This window comes from Rattus norvegicus, chromosome 2 (assembly GCF_036323735.1).
Source record: "Rattus norvegicus strain BN/NHsdMcwi chromosome 2, GRCr8, whole genome shotgun sequence".
Taxonomy (NCBI): domain Eukaryota; kingdom Metazoa; phylum Chordata; class Mammalia; order Rodentia; family Muridae; genus Rattus; species Rattus norvegicus.
Window position 1 is genome coordinate 27158067 of NC_086020.1, and position 18095 is coordinate 27176161.

An 18095-nucleotide genomic window follows, 5' to 3' on the forward strand; every position below is an offset into this window, starting at 1 on the left:
GTGGGACTGTTGTCCCCAGCTGGGAACAGTGCCTTGTTCCTGTCAGCCTTGCTGCTGCTGACATGCCCTGAGCTACTACACTAGAGCTCAGTCCTGGCCATAGAATAAAGCCCACCCTCGCTTACAGCACAGGCTGTCAGCTGAAATAGACTTTCTACAGGGAGTCATGGTCTCCCACCCTCAGCCCCACTTCCACCCCCACCCCCTTCTTCATGAGCAGTTGGTACTGGTGAGTGGCCAGGCCTGGGGTGAGGCCAGCGGGCTCCAGCCAGCACACACCTACAAAATGACAATCTTGTACCTAAAGTTGTTTCTTTGGGCCTAGCCTAGGTTAGACCAGGCAGGACACCGCCTCTCAGTTGTTGAAACACAGTGACTTGTGACCATGCAGCAGTGAGGGGAGAAAGGTGCTGCTGGCCCAGTGGGGCTCATTCGTGCTGGACTGAAAGTCATTCAGACAGAAAAGTTCCATGATATTGGCCTGGACATATACTTTTCTCCTTGGCATGCCGTTCAAACCGTGCTTTTTATGGGTGTAGGTTAAGATACAGTCTCCTTCAAGGCTCCTGGCTTTTGTCTATAACTAGGCTGAGTGAATTCCTTATACCAGTGATTGGCAAACTCTGTCAAAAGCTAGATCATGAATATTTTGTGTTGTGCAGGTGCTGCGACTGTGTTTACAGAAGCAAGCGTGGCCCTGTTCTAATATGTTCTAAATGAAACTTTGTTTATTGGGTGTTATTATGGTGTTTTGTGTGTATGTATACCGTATGGATGCTTGGTACCTATGGAGGTCAGAAGAGGCTGGCTGGCCGGTCCTCTGGGCCTGTGGTGAGCTACCATTAGGTGCTGAGAACCAAACCCAGGTGCTCTGCAGGAGCAACAAGTGCTCCTCCTGCTGAATCATCTCTTCACCTTTCTAGCTCCTTAGGTAAAGAAACAGTAGCAAACTCATGGAACAGTAGCAACTCACGGGTGGTCCTACTCCAGCCTCCACAAACTGGCTGAAAATACTTGTAGGCACCTCTCTTCCCCTGATATAAACCCCAGACCTGAAAGTGTAGCTAGTAAGTTAACATTCGGGTCAGGCCTTCACGCTTTCTATGGCAGAGTGGATGGCACCGCCCAAGGCCAGCCACCGCACGGGCACAGAAGGCTGCAGCTTGTTGAGGCGCCAAGGCTTCACCTGTTCTCTCCTCTGTCCCTCAGGTCTGTTCCTTATCCTCGGCCTGGTCCTCTACCCTGCAGGCTGGGGCTGCCAGAAAGCCATCGACTGTGGACGATATGCATCCCCCTACAAACCTGGAGACTGTTCCTTGGGCTGGGCCTTTTACACTGCCACCGGGGGCACAGTCCTCACCTTTATCTGTGCTGTCTTCTCCGCACAAGCAGAAATTGCGACCTCCAGTGACAAAGTCCAGGAAGAAATTGAAGAGGGGAAAAACCTCATTTGCCTCCTTTAGTCTGGAAGACCTCACTGCCACCGTTACCTTTCCTTTATGGCCTTGTGACACAGTCTTCATCATTCGAATCAAGTGAAGAACCAGCCTTGACCTACCGGAGCCATACTCCACAGCTCCGGGCCTCCGTGGGACCAGTGAGCGGTACCACCCACCAAGTAGAGCTCTTGGACATACGAGCTGGCAGTGCTAATGAGACCAGACAAGGACATGGTATGGTCCCTGTGGAGTCCTGTGGGAGACTCCATCTCCCTGGGGCTCAATGAAGGATAGTGATCTGACTCACCAAGGCAGGCAGCAACCTCTCTGTCCGCAGATGAGAGGATACCCAGCCTCAGGGGAGTTTGAGGCAGGCTTTTGGCCCACAGCTATGTGTTTACGAGCATCTCAGAATGGCGGGTGGAGGTGGGGACCTTGGTTTTCTTCCTATTTCTTTCATGTTGTCTCACTTGAGGACTGAAAGGAAGACAGCAGGCTTACGTGACAGGTTAAATGCTGAAGGTGACAGCAAGATGCCAGGCTTTGCTTAACTGCACAAAGGCCTTAACAGGGACAGAGCAGAACCCCACTGTGGACCTTCTCCAGTCTGAGTTCCAGGGTCAGAGGCATCAAGTGGAACTCTCCTCAGGATTTGAGTAAAGAAAGACAATCAGAATGAAAGTACAAACCCCAGGCAGTAAGGCAGACACCTCCTGCTTCCTGCAGTCAGCCTAGTGCCTGTGGTAGCCCTGTCTCTTCTGATAGTTTTCGCCTAGGGTTGGGGTTGTGCTTGGCTGCCCAGGGAAACCTCAGTGTTCCTTGCTTCCAAGGATTAGAGCCTCCAGACCAGCTGTGGTTCGTGCAGATGTACGCAGGGAGGGGTTGCCAGAACCTCTGCCTTTGCAGAGTGAGCTTTTCTGTTTGGTGACTTAGCTTTCCAATCCCACTGGCATTATCTGAAGAGAAAGCAGGAGCTAGCCCTGGAAGCTGTCTCTAGCTTCTGGTGTGGATCCGCAGAGCAGGCTGGATGACACTGGCTCACTGCCCTGCTGTATCCAGAATCCCATCGGCAGGTTAGCGTGAAAGCAGGGGCCGGGCCAAACTCATTGTGCCTGCCTACGCAGGTCACAGAACCCCCAAATGCCTACTAAAGAGGACTCAGGGCTTTTAACCCAGTTTCCATAATTACCCCTTTGACCAAAGCAGCCAGAAAGCCCAGTCTGGCATCATATGAACCTTGGAGACACAGAGACCCTTCATAGGGGTGCAAGTGGAGTGGACCTGTTTGGTTTTAGAGATGGCAGGTTGAGGCTTTTGTCTTTGAGTTAAGTAGTGAAACCTTCTGCCGCCGGGCATTTGCTTACCAGGTATACAGCCTTGCCCCGGTGCAGCACTGTGTCAGTTTAGAGTCTGCCTTGGTCCAGACAACTCCCTTATCTATAGATGGGCTAGGCCCCCAGGGGTTTAACTGTAGGATATTTACCCTTTGGCCTATATCAAACCGTCTTATCTCTCATGCAGATGAAAGTTATGGAAGGGTACTGAATCAGATCTTAAGTTCAGTTTTGAACCAGTATTCAAAATAAGCTAGGTAGACACCCCGTGGCTTCTTTGAAAGAGAAAGGGGAGGCACCCTAAGCAGCCCTAGGAATGCTCAGGAAACCGGAACAGATCACTAAGGACACATGCCACTGAGCATATGGAGAAAGCGCTTCACTGGGTATTGATGACGTTGTCCTATGCAATCCTTGAAGCGCAGTAACTGTGTTTCCAACCCGGGCAGTACTTTGCACGAAACACAGTTTTGTTCACTAGGAAAACTGTGACAAAACCACTTCATTTTCCTTGAATTTACCAGATTAACTTTTCCATCTTTATGACCTTAGCCCCTTCCTCACAGACCAATCCTAGTCCACAGGTCCTGTGTGCATGCCCAGCCCCTGCTCTTTGGGGTCAGAGGGCAGTGGACTCCTAGCAACCTGGTAACAGTCACGAGTGAAGTCATGACCTCTCTGCCACACTGTTACTCCACTGTTTCTCATTAATTTAAACGTTAGGGAAGACAGCCCCACCACAGAAGAGCACAATGAAAACTGCTACATGCTGACTTAATGGAACTAGATTGCATTCTATAGCAGAGAGACCTTCACACCAATGCACAGACCTTTGCAGGAAATGAAGGACCATCTACAACTGTACTAGTACAGAATGGGACTCGGCTCCTGGCTCTTTAAAACCACTTGCTGGCCGATACCCGGTTCTCGGAGGATGGGACCATTGCTACTACCAGAAACGTCTTCTCTTGCCTGCGTTTGTGCTGAGCTTCTCATTGAACTCTAAAGCAGAAACACTTGGGAGTCTGTGGCTTCTTTAAACCTGTGTGGTAATTCAACATTGCATTTGTAACTGTGGAAGGGTCCTTGAAATATCTGTGGTGTAATGATGGCCTTTGTTAAACACATATTCCGTGAGGTGCCAGTCTTTATGTGTAGCATATTTAAGTATATATATTACACATACACGTTTGTCTGATAGATGTGCAATAACCAAGGAGTATGTATATGTTTTCTTTGGGGAAACTGGACACGTTTCAAAACAGGGATGTTTCTTTCTGGGCAAAGCAGAGTTAGACATTTTTGCCTTCATGGCTAGTCACTAGTCTGTAACATCCGTGATGCCCTATAAACCTTATGTGAAGAAAAGCCTGGGATGAAGCAATTTTCTCCCGGGTCTAAGCTAAAACGATCACTTTGTTTATGGGAGAGTCGATCCAGCAAGCCAGGCCCAGCCAGTGCTAGCCTTCCGTGTGAAATGTGAAGCTGTCCGTGGCCTCTTCTGTGGGCCTGAACGCTAGACGCTGGTGCAGAGGAAGCAGCCGCTTCTCACTGTGCTTTTGTAGACCGTGTTAATGCTGGACCACTGTCTCTGAGGCCTAGGCTCACACCTTCTTAGCCATAAGGGTCTGGCTTAGGACAGACCATTCCGTGCAATAACACGTGGCTGCTGGGAGTCCCGGGCCTGTATGTGTGTGTTTTGGGGAGCGAAAACTCAAGGCCAAAAGCGTTCCAGGGATGAATGGGGGCTTCTGAGACTATGGGGACCTCCATAGCCCAGTGGGTCCGTGGGTGCTGTGAAAGGACTGTGCACCACTTGGTGTTCCATAGCCACTTGAGCCAAATGTAAAATTGTCCTTAGAGCTGACGGACTCAGTGAGAGCCTTCAGATGTGGGTCATCTTGTTACAAGGAACTGCACACTGTTGGTCTAGCCTCCATTAGGATTCTGTACTTAAGGATTTTCACAATGTCCTCCCTTCCCCTCTTGAGATCTGAATTAAATCTGATTTCGCAAACTCATTCAAGTTTGTTGGCTTTAGTACAGTGCACATAATTTGATAAAAAACACAGAACTTAAAAGTTAACTTACTACTCTTGGTTCTTAACCCTATCATAGGTTGTCTTTAATGTGCAGGTAAGGTTTTCTTCCTTAGAGAAGTACCAACAATTTTAAATAAAGTGTTTTTAGAGCATTCCTGATCAAAAGGTACGTATTCCTTCCTTCACAAAAAATACTCAAAAGCCAGCCCTATGGGGCCTTCTGTATCCACACAGTCCCTGGAGGAGACCTTGACCAAAAAAGTCAGGACACCTAGGCAGAATTCTATTCTGTCAACTTGAGGAAGATGCCCAGCACAAGCCCCACAAATGCATTCAACTCTGCACGTGCCCAGGAGCAAGTGCCGTCAGGATAGACAAGGAGAATGGCCATCTCCCTGACCTAGCTTCTGAGAGGGGGAAGGCACACACATGCCTTCGTTTCCGACCAGATTTTAAAATTGAGATTGAAGTTAAAAGTTAGCGCCCCACCACCAGGGAATGTTTTTGAAATAAGTTATCTGACTAATTCTGGGAAAACTGGAAGCGCACTGTTTTCAAAAGTAAATCCGGAGAAGGCACTTCAGTGTATGTCGAGGCTGGGACAGTCGTGCGTGCTTGCCCTCCTCAGGAGCTGTCTGTGGGGTGGGTGTAGGGACTACTACACAGAGGCCAGAGAAGGACATCAGGTGTCTTCTAGCACCTTCTATCATATTTATTTACATTTCAGGTAGGCGGGCTGGATAGGAGCTCCCAGGGTCTGCCTGTCCCCACCCCTAACATGGCTTAGGGCCCGCACAGCCATGCTGTGTTTATATGAGATTCAAAGGTAGGTCCTCCTTGTTTACACATCAAGCACTCTTACCCACTGAGCCATCTCACCAGCCCCAACCTAAAGTTTTAACAGGGAAAATTGCCCACTGTATCTCTTGGAAAATGCACTCAACTTGCTTGTTAGAGCCCCTAAACATCTTTATTACCCTGGGTATTCCTTGTGTGTGGACACTGTTTCAGTAACTCCGCCCCTTTGGAACACTCAGCCTGAGTGGTAAGGGCACTCCCAGCCAACAGGCAGCTCCCGAGGGCAACAAGGTCAAGAACACAGCTCAGCAGCTCAGCCATTCGGTGCGGCCAGCCCGATGCCTCTGACCTCACCTTGTGTTGGGTCTGTACTGGCTACATACAAGTAGCCACCAGTAGCAGCCTTTGTCCCCAACTCCTCTGACCTCTCTCTCTTGGTGGCTTCGTCACTTCCCACCCAGAGTCCATTCTCAATGCCTGCAGTTGAGCTAGCCTCTTCTCCATCTCCTCCTGCATTTAATGTGGACTTCGGGTGGGAAGCAATGCAGCTACCAAGGTGGACAGGTCCGAAGCGTCAGGGACAAAGGCTGCCACTGGAGGCGACTTGTATGAAGCATGGAACAGACAGAACAAAAGGCGAGGTCAGAGACTGGGAGTCCTAAGTGCCAGTGGAGAGGAGAGATGGCTTTGGAGATGTGCATTCTATGGTCAGTGCTTCGGATAATTCATCACCACGGCCTGTAACGTGGGACCGTTCTATAGACATGTACCTGCCACCGGTGTAACTTTGGTGAGGTTCTTTGCCTCAGGTAAGAGCTAGGAAGTGGCAAAACCTAGCATCAGATACAGGTTTGAAACCAAATCCCTTCCTGATGTGAAGAATGAAAGAAATTGTGTCCTGCCTCATGCAGGAAACACTTGTGTGACATCAGCCATCTTTCCACAAGGGTCATATCCCTGCTCCCTCTCAGGAATCTAGCAATTTTCCACATTTGAAGCTGACGCCTTGTATTTTAACTTAGTGATCACAGTTCAGCTCGAACCTGAACACAGACAATTCATCAGATCCATGGCAGCGGCTTGGACGGCCTCCCTTGTGTCTTAGTGATGGAAACCTAAGTCATGGGTTATCTCAGACAAAGAGAAAGCAGATGTTAGCATCACATGGGCAGAAAGAACCGAGGAAATACTTTCTCCAAACACAAATGCCAAAGACCACTTACCCCAGTACACTGCTAAGGACAGGAAGCAGAATTTGCACATTTGAAACAGCTTCAGTTAAGAAATGGAAAAACAATGTAATTTGTGTGTGTGTGTGTGTGTGTGTGTGTGTGTGCACGTGTGTGCGTGTGTGTGCGTGTGTGTGTGTGTGTGTGTGTGTGTTGGCTAATGATCCTTTTCCTAAGGTCCACTGTCTTTAACGATGCACACAAGTTATTGGAAGTGTGGAAGAGTGAGGGGGAATTCAAACCTAGAGAGAAGCCACCCCTGGCTGGACCTGGAGGACCAGGATTTCACCCTTCCTCAGACCTTCACCCCCTCTTCTCACGGGTACCTTGTAATTTCCTAATCCTCTACAGAAATGGCAACGATTAGCAATTACGTCATAGACTTGGTGCAAGGATTAAGGAGCACATGGAAAGTCTCAGTGTAACCTCCTCTAAGTCCTCCTAAGAACAACAGAGAACCCGCCTTTCCAAATGGTTTCTTTTCTTTTGTTTTAGTTACCTTTTTTGGACAGTGTCTCTGGGTAGCCCTGGCTGTTCTGGAACTTGCTATGTAGACCAGGCTAGCCTTGGACTCACAGAGATCCACCTGCCTCTGTCTCCTCAGTGTTTAGAAACTCCCACTTCATGAGGGATAATACAACCTGTTGTCAAGAGTGATCAAGTTTTACTTACTGTCAAATCAGCAGCTTGGCTACTTGAGGCCACCTTGTCTTTGCATCTCCTCATAACAGATCATTTAGTTAAACATTGTTACCTAACAGCTTTCTGGGGTGGGAGGTTCCTCTGCAGAAGACCCTGTTATTCTCACATAGGAAAAAAAATAGGTTGAACACATCCACAGACCAAACCTCTTGCTTACTTATCCAGCCTTGTGGGAATGAAGGAGCTCTGAAAAAGGAAAATTCCGGTGCTGGCTAGGACTCCAAATGATGGAGTATAAATTGATAATTTCCTTCCGGAGAGCCAAAAGTTACCATTTTATTTTTATATCTATTTTTAGTACACACCTAACTTTCAACTCAGCAAAATTTTCCTAACAATAAAAACCTTGAGCCTCAAGATTTAGCAACAATTTTATTTGCTGGCAAATCATTTCTAATTAAAAAAAAAAAGAAACTTGAAAATCAGAATCTAAGAACATAAGATTTAATGATAGCTACATGTAGTCAGAAATATAAAAAGGCTTTTTTTTTTTTATATTTATGTAGCAACAGAAAAAAGGCAAGAAACCATTGTGTGGTTAAGTCTCTAGTTCAAAATGAAAAGAAAGAAATTCAAGATAGGTCAGGGGAGTGAAGGTAGGTTGAGGACAGCATGAGCCAAGGCGAGCAGAAAGGCCTTTTAGCTGAAGCTCTGACAATCTGTCCTCAGCCCGCACACCCTGCTCTCAAGCTCACCACGATCAGCCGTGTTGGTTCCTTCTCTAAGGCACAATATGGCTGCCCATACACTAAGCAGTGGTAGAGTCCTTCTAAACACGTGAACACTGAGAATACAGATGTGAGGTGGGCGCACCACAGTGTGTACACACTCTGGCTTAGTACCATCCAGTTCCAGCATGCTCCAGGAGCACAAAGAAGTGGGGCTTGTTACCGCAAGGGACACTGCCATGGAGGAGCAATCTCTCTGCCTAGTTTTAGAGGAAGACGCATCTTTTCCTACAAAAATACAAGCTAATTAATAAAAAGAATTTTATATATATATATATATATATATATATATATGAGAAATCTGTATTGCCCTCTTTTGCTCATATTGTCTGTAACTCACACTGAAATGTGTAATAAACTTTTATAACTACTGCGTCAGTATGATTTGAGGGGAAGTAGAATTTTGAGAATGTGTGTTCCTTATACTGCTTAACTCCATAAAACACATACATACAACAAGACAGCAGCATATCCTTAGGTCAGGGAGGGAAGGGCTTCCCTTTCTTCATTTCCCAAGGGCTCCAAAGCCAGGATGCATGTACAGCAACTTTTAAAGACACTCATTTCTGTACTCTGTCTATGGGTGTTTGTCTGTACATCTGCACACTGGAACAGGGCACCGGTCTCGTGAGAGTACAGTTACAGAAGGCTGCGAGCCACCATTGGGTGCTGGGAATTGAACTCACGACCTCTGGAAGAGCACTCGGTGCTCTGAACCGCTTAGCTATCCCTCAAGCCCCTAGGGCAAAATATTTAAGGCTGTGTGCACCCACAAGGTTCGGTTTCTGTGAAGGAGACTGGGATGCTGCTGAAGTCCTGTGGCCAGCACAGGGTGGTGGCTTTTGCTTTTCTCCTAGACCCAAACACCGGGATCCTACACATACCAACTGCAACAATGGTTTCAACCATCATTTTGAGAATCACTGCTCACGAAAAATAAATAACAAGTTAGAGTTCAAGTATTGAAATAACTAGTATTCAAAAACAAAATCTGCATGGTAGGGTGTGTGTGTGTGTGTGTATACACGTGTGCACGTGCGCGTGCAAGAGAGGGTGCTGTTTTAATGTAGAGAAAGTAATATAATGAATGACCTTATAGAAATATGTAACACTAGCCTATAAGAAAATGAGCTCTTTTCTAATTCTCCAGGGTGCAGGGATGGTTTCACCGAACCTTGATCACAGCCTAGAAATAGCAAGCTAAAAAGGAAAGAACTCACTGCCCTGCCCCACCCCACCCCCTGGCGGCTCTGCTTTCCCTCCAAAACCAAGCACCACTAGGGAAGATTCTGCAGGATGGAGACTTCGTCCTGTCCGTATGTCACTATGTGGAATATGCAGACTCCACAGGGAGGGGAGAAAACTCGGGGAGAGCCACCCCTGTTTTGCAGGAGCCTTTAGTGAAATGGTCCTATCCCATCCATAGGCAGTCTGTGGTGGTACCTGTGTGGCATGGAAGGCCTCTGGCTCCCGAGTCTGGGAAGAGTCTGAAATAAGGTCTTAAAAAACCACCAATGCAACATGCATACTGTTTTATAAAATGTACCCAAAACTTCTTACATAACTATTTCATTTTCCTAATCATGGAAGTACAACTTGCTAATATAAAATGTTTATATCAACCTAAAAATTAATAAAAAATTAAAAACTCCAATATTTTAAAATGTATTATTCCACTATATATAAATTTATAATATGATGCTTGAAAAAGCCATCAAAGTAAGATCTAGGGTAACTTGAGCCGGTCTGAGTTATTTCAAATGGCTTATTAACAGGGAACCACAGGTCCCTCTAAGGATTTTTTCCTTAAGAGAATGGAAGGGAACACAGCAAAAGTGTGTTCCAAGTGTGACAGTGTGGCCTACAAGCACAAATGTGCCTAAGAATCAGACATCACCATCAGTGTGTCAGGATGGCACGGTGTTACACAGCAGTGCTGCTAACAGACCCAGGAGCCCAGAGTCAGCTCAAACCCCTCAGTGTCAAGATCCAGACTCACTCTTTAAAATGGAAAATACTGGTTTTTAATTCAACATGCATTTCCCAAAGTAAGACCCACTGTGAACATGACTTTAGGGTAACCTGATATCACCGTTGGCACCAAGTAAGAAATCCAGGACACAGATCAGGCGTCCATCTGGGCACACCGCAGCGGAGGAGGCTCAGGGAAGGGCACGGGCTTGGTTATCAGGGCAGGGCTGGCACAGAGGCGCCCATCTGAACCCATGAAGGAAATTCTAAGCCGAAAATCTAATGAACTTCTAGGTAATCGTGCCTACCTCAAAACAGCCGTCGCATTTAATGTGGTAACGTTCTCTCCACCACCTCTCCAGGTCCAGTGCAGTGGAAAAGCTGTCAGACCGTATGGTTGAGGGTTCTTCACGTAACCTTTTATACTGTATTTAGCACGTGATAAAATGGTACAAAGGCTGGTTTTAATAAAAGTCAAGTATCTATATTTAAACTACAAGTATACTGTGTGCCTCGACTGCTGATGCAGCATTTAAAACTATACAAACAACCATCCAGTAAACATTATTTTATTTTATGACACTCTGCATTTAATACAATAAATATACAAAACTTCCAAACCACTGAAAACATGCAACATGAGAGGGCCACGTGGAGGGCGTTCACACAGAGCCGTGACACACCACAGGGCAGCGCAGGAGTGCACGCACCTACAGAATACACAAACGTCCCTAGAGCAATGAACCAAGCCCCGAGTCACAAGTCACCAGGCAGTCATTTTCCAGTGATCAGACCCTAGTTTTAAATAAAATAGTCACCATTTAATATTGCAAACTGAAAGGTCACGTGGATGCTCGCCTCATGGCTGCGGTGACATTGGTATCAAATAGGAAACCAAAGTGCATTGCTGACAGACTGTGGCTGAGAGGAGAGCAGAGGAGGTCTCGAGCTGCTCCTGCCTGACTGAGCTGCAGACTCCACCATCCCTTCAATGCTCCCCTGTGTTTTCACACAACATAATCTTTCAAACTTGTAAGAATCCAAACAATTGGATTGAAAACAGCTTTTTTGTTCTTCATACAGAAACATAATGTGAGTTACAACTATTCTCTGTCATTCGATAACACTACCTTTGGGGACCTCCACATAATGGAGAGGGACCAATTTAGAAAAAACTATTAGCATGTTTTGAATCTCTGATGTGTCTCTTATCTGTACCTCAGAGAGGAATAAAGGTGGACTTGAACTAGAAGTACCAGTGTTTACGTGCACTTTTACAGTCTTAACGGTCTCCGTGTCCATTAAAGCCACACTGGACCGAGCACGGCTCGCAGCAGCAACGCCTGGGCAGTTGAGGAGGGAGGGGATCCTCACTGATTGGAAGGAGCTAAAACACAACTCCAAATTCATTTCTGAGTTCTCCATCTTCCTGAGTCAAAGAAAGCTCTTTGAACTACTGTACTCAGTCAATTCCCAAGCAAACCTACCGTGGCCCTGCATGGGGGGATGTGTAACCCAGCACCCACCGACCTCCAAGAACTGCACCCCAGCTCTGCACACAAGTCCCTCTGACTGCAGCCTTGGGAGAGGATAACGTGACTCGACCAGTTCAGTTCATTTTGAAAGGATGCCCTGCATTCAACAGTCCACCTCTATTTAAAGTTGGCTTGGGTGAGTCTAGCGTTCTGCAATCTAAAGCCAGTGAGGCTTCTACAACAGGCTGCCTGACAGACGCTCCTGAGACACCTAATCATCATCATGATCAGAAGTCTGAACCCACATCGTGTGCGCTCATCACAGCCATGTTAATTTGATGACATCAATAATGATCACAGTGCCTGAAGTTTCACTCCCCTGCTTGGTGCAATGTTTCACATGAATTTAGTCTGTCTTAAAAGTAGAAGACAGGTACATTAAGAAACCAAGGACATTAGAAGCACAAGGGTCTTTTATTTTTAATGCAACTAAAAGTGGGAGGCTGAAAGAGAAATCCCTCAAATACTGTGTGTTCTTTTTATTCAAGGGTTAGGCGAGCCTTTAACACCTGTGTCAAAATCTCCACCCCTCTCTCACACACACATACATACACGTACACACACGCACGCCCACACACACACCCACACAGAGCTACAAACACGAATCCCAGTTCAATTAAAAAGATCAGCCAGAAGAATACACCAGAGTTCCATACAGTAACATTTTACTCTATGAATACTGGAAATTAGGAGGGGAAAAGAAATTATCACTATATACTAGCTCATCAATTCACTGTCCTCTCTTTTGGATAATGCACTGCACATTATATTAAAGTCTTTATACTCCAGTAAATTTTTACTTAAAAGAAACTATTACAGAAAATCATTTCTGATTCTATAAAGAGCCCCAGGTCCTACAACTATAGCAGTACAGAACCCAAAATACTAATTCATTTCACTTAAGAGATGTGGTGCCCATGCAAGATCAGAGATTGTTATCAAAATATCAACTAGTCTAAAAATAAAATAAAAGAAGGTAAAATATACATTATCTACTACAGAGCACGCAGGCTCCTCTCTGCTGACTGAACCGCATATAAAGCAAGCCAATTTCAAAACACCGCAAGCCTTGGCTGACCTTGTTCCTTCCAAACTAATATGGGGGGGGGGGGGACAAAGGTTGTTTCATTTGCAATGTATAATCTGTGTCTCTACTGCCTCTTGGAAGAGCTTCTGTGGCTAGCATCGAGTGCCTTTTAAATCTTCAGTAACATACTCATTTCAGTGTGTCACCACTGAAATAATCTGAGGAACACCATCCCCCAAAAATATGGAGAATATTTGTTTTGCAGATGATAGTTTTCTTCTGTGAGGGGCATGGAAATAGTAAGAAACTATTAGGCAAAGTAATAAGACTAGGAAGTTTCTCTGGTTTTTAGACCATGCACATGTGGATAGGAAATACCCATGCTTTATGTACTGTGTGTTTCCAACATAAAAATATCTGTAGAATACAGTAACTGGAGAAAAAAACACAGTCATAAGGGAATGGAGAACCGCTCTGAGGAGGCTCGCTACATCTGGTTACCCTTGAAGGCATTCTGCGCCGCGCTGGTTGCTGCGGTGGACGCGGCATTTGCAGCTGCTGTCTGAACAGTTTTATTGGACATCACTCCCGTTGCAAACTCTTGCTGGGCCTTCTCAAAGCTAGCACCTGTTGTGCGATACAGTCCATGCACCTGAGGAGGCAGAAACCAATGCGAGACGGTGAGATGCAGTCCACACATGTGCTGCCAGCTGGCTGGACTGGATCCAACCACCTGCCAAGCGTGAGGACCAGACGGAGGTCAGAAGGGAGATGGGAGGAGGGGAAAGGGAACCCCAAAATAAACAAGGGAGAGGAACACAGTGGGGTTAACAGCAACATAGTGCTCTAAAAGACAAAAGGTCTAACCAGACCACCCTTTTATATGCAACAGAGTATCTTCCCAAGCATTCGCTGTAAGACACCAATTTTAGTCAGCAGGATGCATTCATCCCTATTCTGAGTCACATGCTTCCAAATCCTCACTCTCTAAAATGAATATCTGAAGGTATTTCAGTAAGGTTTTAAACAATTAAAACACATAGATGATCTTGGCTCTTAAATGAACTAACTTCAAGAGTTCTTTTGAAATGCAAAAGTCACCAGAAACTAGTGTAGTAGGTCTGTGCATGAATATTTATGAGCAAGTTCCCAAATTCCGGACAAGACAGAATGGAACCAGGCTCTCTAGGGGATCTACACTGTGGGGCCTACTTTGCACTTCAGTGTTACGCCGTCCCAACTCTTAGCGATGACTGAAATCCAGAGCTTCTGACAGCTCTCTGTGGCTTGTTCAAGTCTTGCTAACGGATTCCTTTAGAATGTCTACCATGTTGGCCCTGAAACATTATCCCGTACTTTATGACAGTTCACTGTAGAAACAGAACAAACCCAATTACAAACAATTGACAGAAAAATCAAACCTATCTGTGAGAGCTAAGGATTTGTCTATGAAGAAACTTGGGAGATATAAATTCTCCCAACACTAGGGCAACACAGGCTAAGAAACAACACCATGGCAGAAACCAAGGGACAATGAGTGTCCAAAAACCAACAATAACCTGCTCTAACTGTGTAAGATTCAGCATTTTTTTTTAGTAATTTTTTTAAAGATTTATTTACTTAATGTATATGAGCACACTGTCACTGTCTTCAGACCCATCAGAACGGGTACCAGATTCCATTACAGATGGTTGTGAGTCACCATGTGGTTGCTGGGAATTGAACTCAGGACGTCTGGAAAAGCAGCCAGTGCTCTTAACCGCTGAGCCATCTCTCCAGCCCACTGTGTAAGATTCAGAATGATAAAGAATTCTCAATGGTACGTTTATTTTCATCAAAACAAGGCCTGCACAGCACGTTTAGCAGAGGTGGGGCTAAGGCCTACCCGACAAAGCCTCCAGTCTAGAACTGGAGCAATACGCAAGCCTTCCTGAGGGCGTGAGCCGTCCATGAAGACCCTGACCCCTAGTGGTGACACATTAGAGCTACACACTCCCAACAAGGGGGTTGTGTGTTTATTTTTGATAATTTATTATTGATTTTTAAGTCGGTGTTGAAGAATCAGGTTTCGGATCTCAGTTTCCAACAGAGGTAGAGAGAGAAGGGGAGAAACTTCCTGGGCCTGCGTAGGACTGCCTGGCACAGCCAGGAGGAGTGAGCTCCCAGTGTCTTCCATGTTGAGTGTCCCGGAATGTTCTACCTCAGGCCTCTGCTGTCTCTATCCTTCTACGTGTTCCCTCAGGCTCCGATCACCTCAGGAAGCCAAAACTCCCCAGTCTGAAAACGCAGCCTAGCTTTCTTTACTTGCTTCTGCTTACCTGTCTAAATGTCTACCTAGCTTGTTCACACACATGCTCTCTCTACTAGTACTTGAACCCCACCCCGCCACGGCATCGCCCTGACTCCACGCTGCTCGTTTTACTTCGTGTGCAGGTCAGAGGATAACTTGCAGGAACTGGTCCTCTTCTCATGCCACGTGGTTCCTGACACTTTTACCCACTGAGCGATCTCACCAGCCCCAAACCTGTTCTCTTCCTAGATGGCCATCCCCTAAACCATATCGCTGAGTGGAGCCCAACTACAGTGACCCCTGACCTTCTCATAGTGGGAAGAGTTACCTCAGGCTACCATCTCTACTGGCATCCACGCCCTATACCCTGGCCCACAGATCCTTTACCTACTTCAGAATAGCTCTTCCAAAGCTTGTCACACCAACCCAATCACTCTGCTCCCTAAGACTCTTCTTTGGTGAGCTACAACTTTTTAAAGATTAAAACTTCTTAACAATGTCTCCTAGTTTTCACAGCCCTGCACAATCTACGGATGCACTGTGTTCATGTCTAGCCTCCACCATGATACCTAGAACTTTCTCAGCCTCCACACCACTTGTTCCCCATCCATGCCAGTCTTTTGTAAACCCCTGGATTTGCCACACTGTATTCTCACAACTGGTCCTGCTTATCCCACATGCTCCCCCTTTCTTATTCCTGTGTGTGGACAGTCAGTTGTCACTTTCTCTCAGAACCAAGCTGTATTCCCAGTCAGCTATGCTGAAGTTGAGAAGCAGGAGGATGACCTGAATCAAGGGCTGAGGCTAGCTTAGATAACCAGAGGTGCAGGATGGAAATAAACGAGACTGGAGGACTTGTACTTCCCGGGCCGAGTTTCAGCAGCCCTATGCTTGGTATGGAAAGTTCAGAGCTTCTGAGAGAAAAAGCAGCAGCTAATCCAGAAACTCAGGCAGGAGTGCAGCCAGGCCCTCAAGGCTCCGAGGATGTGGGACACAATTGGGCACTCAGCAGATTCCAAGGGAAAAGCTCTTCAACAGAGCGGCCAGTTACTGCTGTATGTATTCTTTGTACGTGCTGTCAGACTGCCAGGCAGTGTAAAGAAAACCATGAAGGAAATCTAATGCTTAAATAATTTAATGTCTTTAAATTTTAAATATGGACAAAACATGGACCTGATGCAATAAATCTACATGTATTTACACAGAGCTAATAAGCTTCATGTTGAAAAAAGTACATGTGGGTAAAAGCGGACATTCAGGAGCCTCCAATGAAATGCTGGCACCAAAGAGGTTTCTGATTTCTGAATACTTGCATATATAGCATAAGCTATATATGGGAGACAAGCCTAACACAAAACGCGTGGACGTTTTATGCACACTGTACATACACACTTCTGTGTAGTTTACACATTTTAATGTATTTGCCTTAGGTAATTATAATCATAGTGTCTCTGATGGGGTCGGGTAGGGAACTTTCCTCTTCCAGTACCAAGTCCATGAGCATAAAGTTTCTTTTGTTGAGCATTTTGGGCTCTGGATTTTCAAGTCAGGGATATTGTCATTTTTATGTCGATCATAAAATATGATACAATTTTTAAATGTATCTATAAACAATTATAAATCATAATCCTTGGAGAGCAAACATGCAGAACTCCAGAAATGGGCCAGGGTCCCACTGATCTGGCAGCAGCAGCCCTGATGGGACCCCTCCCCAGCTGCTGTGACCTGTCCCGAGGCCGGCGGCGGCACTTACTTTTTTAAACATGACGAGCGAGATGACAGCGGACGCTGTAAAGAGCGCTGCGATGATGATCATCATGATCCCGACCGGAATGTTCTTGTTGAGACCAGTGAGGGATGAGATCCAACCACTGAAGGACAGCAGACATTGTCATCAGGCAAATGAGTCAGTGCAACTCCCAAAGCAACCACGAGGCACAGGGGCAGCACTGAAGCCAGGCAGTGTCAGCATCCCTTATAGGTGATGACTTCACCGGGCCTCCTCCATGGACAGTTAAGGCCCACACTCAGACCTTCAGTCGGCCCCACAGCAAGAAGCACCAGTCTGCACCTGCAGGCACGACGCACTGAGCTCGGAGCTCAGTGGGTGACTGCACTTTTAATCTACGGTGTCTTCAAAGCACGGGGCTCTTCAGTGCACCGCAAATGCTCAGCTTCAAGTAGGGAGAAAATATCTACAGACCACACAGCCAACAAATGATTCACTTAGAATACAAACTGCACTCCACAGCTCAGCATTAACGCCTGAATGTGGAATGTCCCCAACATAGGCGTTTGAGCACTGAGGCCCAGCGGGGACACTGTTTTAGAAGGTAATGGACATTTTCGGAGGCAGGAACTAGCAAGAAGTAGGGCTCAAGCCACAGGCGAGGTTAATCCCTGCTGCCTCCTGTCCCACTCTCTGCTTCCTCGGCCACCCATTGACCTGTGCAGTATGCTCTGGGACCAACGGGCTGATGGCTCCTACCCTCTACCTTCCCCGCCGGACAGACAAATTCCTGAAACCATGACCCATGACCCCAAACACTTATTCTCTTAAAGTACTTTTCAGCATTTTCTCACACAGATGAGAAAAGTAATTATCCATTAACACCAAAACCAAACAAAAACCAAAACAATAACAAAAACCCCCACAACGCAACAACTCAGAATAGGCAAACACTGAGGGTTTCAACAAGGGCGCATGAAATGTGAGGTGAACAGCAATAAAAGGTGTCAGGTCATTAGATAAGTGTAAATTCAAACCAGTGTCAGGATGGACATGGATGCCACACACACACACGCCACACACACACACACACATACATACACACACACATACACATGCACACACACGCCACACACACACACACACACATACATACATACACACACATACATACACATGCACACACACACCACACATACACACACACATACATACATACACACACATACACACACAAATACACTTACACACACACACATACACACACAAAT

The 18095-nt window shown here is 46.2% G+C and overlaps 2 protein-coding genes across 13 annotated transcripts in view; one reads left to right on the forward strand and one right to left on the reverse strand.

The window, feature by feature from the left end:
• The window catches only part of Lhfpl2 (LHFPL tetraspan subfamily member 2), a 153427-nt gene extending 141663 nt beyond the window's left edge, over positions 1-11764 (forward strand). For 8 of the 9 annotated variants that reach the window (XM_017590688.3, XM_039101911.2, XM_063281488.1 and 5 more), the window contains one exon: positions 1210-11764. In XM_017590688.3, coding sequence (XP_017446177.1) covers positions 1210-1463 — 254 coding nt within the window. In that variant the 3' untranslated portion in view covers positions 1464-11764. The remainder of the gene's footprint in view (positions 1-1209) is intronic. The other variant, NM_001106402.1, reaches the window with a different exon arrangement.
• Scamp1 (secretory carrier membrane protein 1) overlaps positions 10797-18095 on the reverse strand; it is an 82775-nt gene continuing 75476 nt past the window's right edge. For all 4 annotated transcript variants that reach the window (XM_039102030.2, XM_039102028.2, NM_001100636.1 and 1 more), the window contains 2 exons: positions 16849-16966; positions 10797-13457 (listed from right to left, as the gene is read on the reverse strand). In XM_039102030.2, coding sequence (XP_038957958.1) covers positions 13293-13457; positions 16849-16966 — 283 coding nt within the window. In that variant the 3' untranslated portion in view covers positions 10797-13292. The remainder of the gene's footprint in view (positions 13458-16848; positions 16967-18095) is intronic.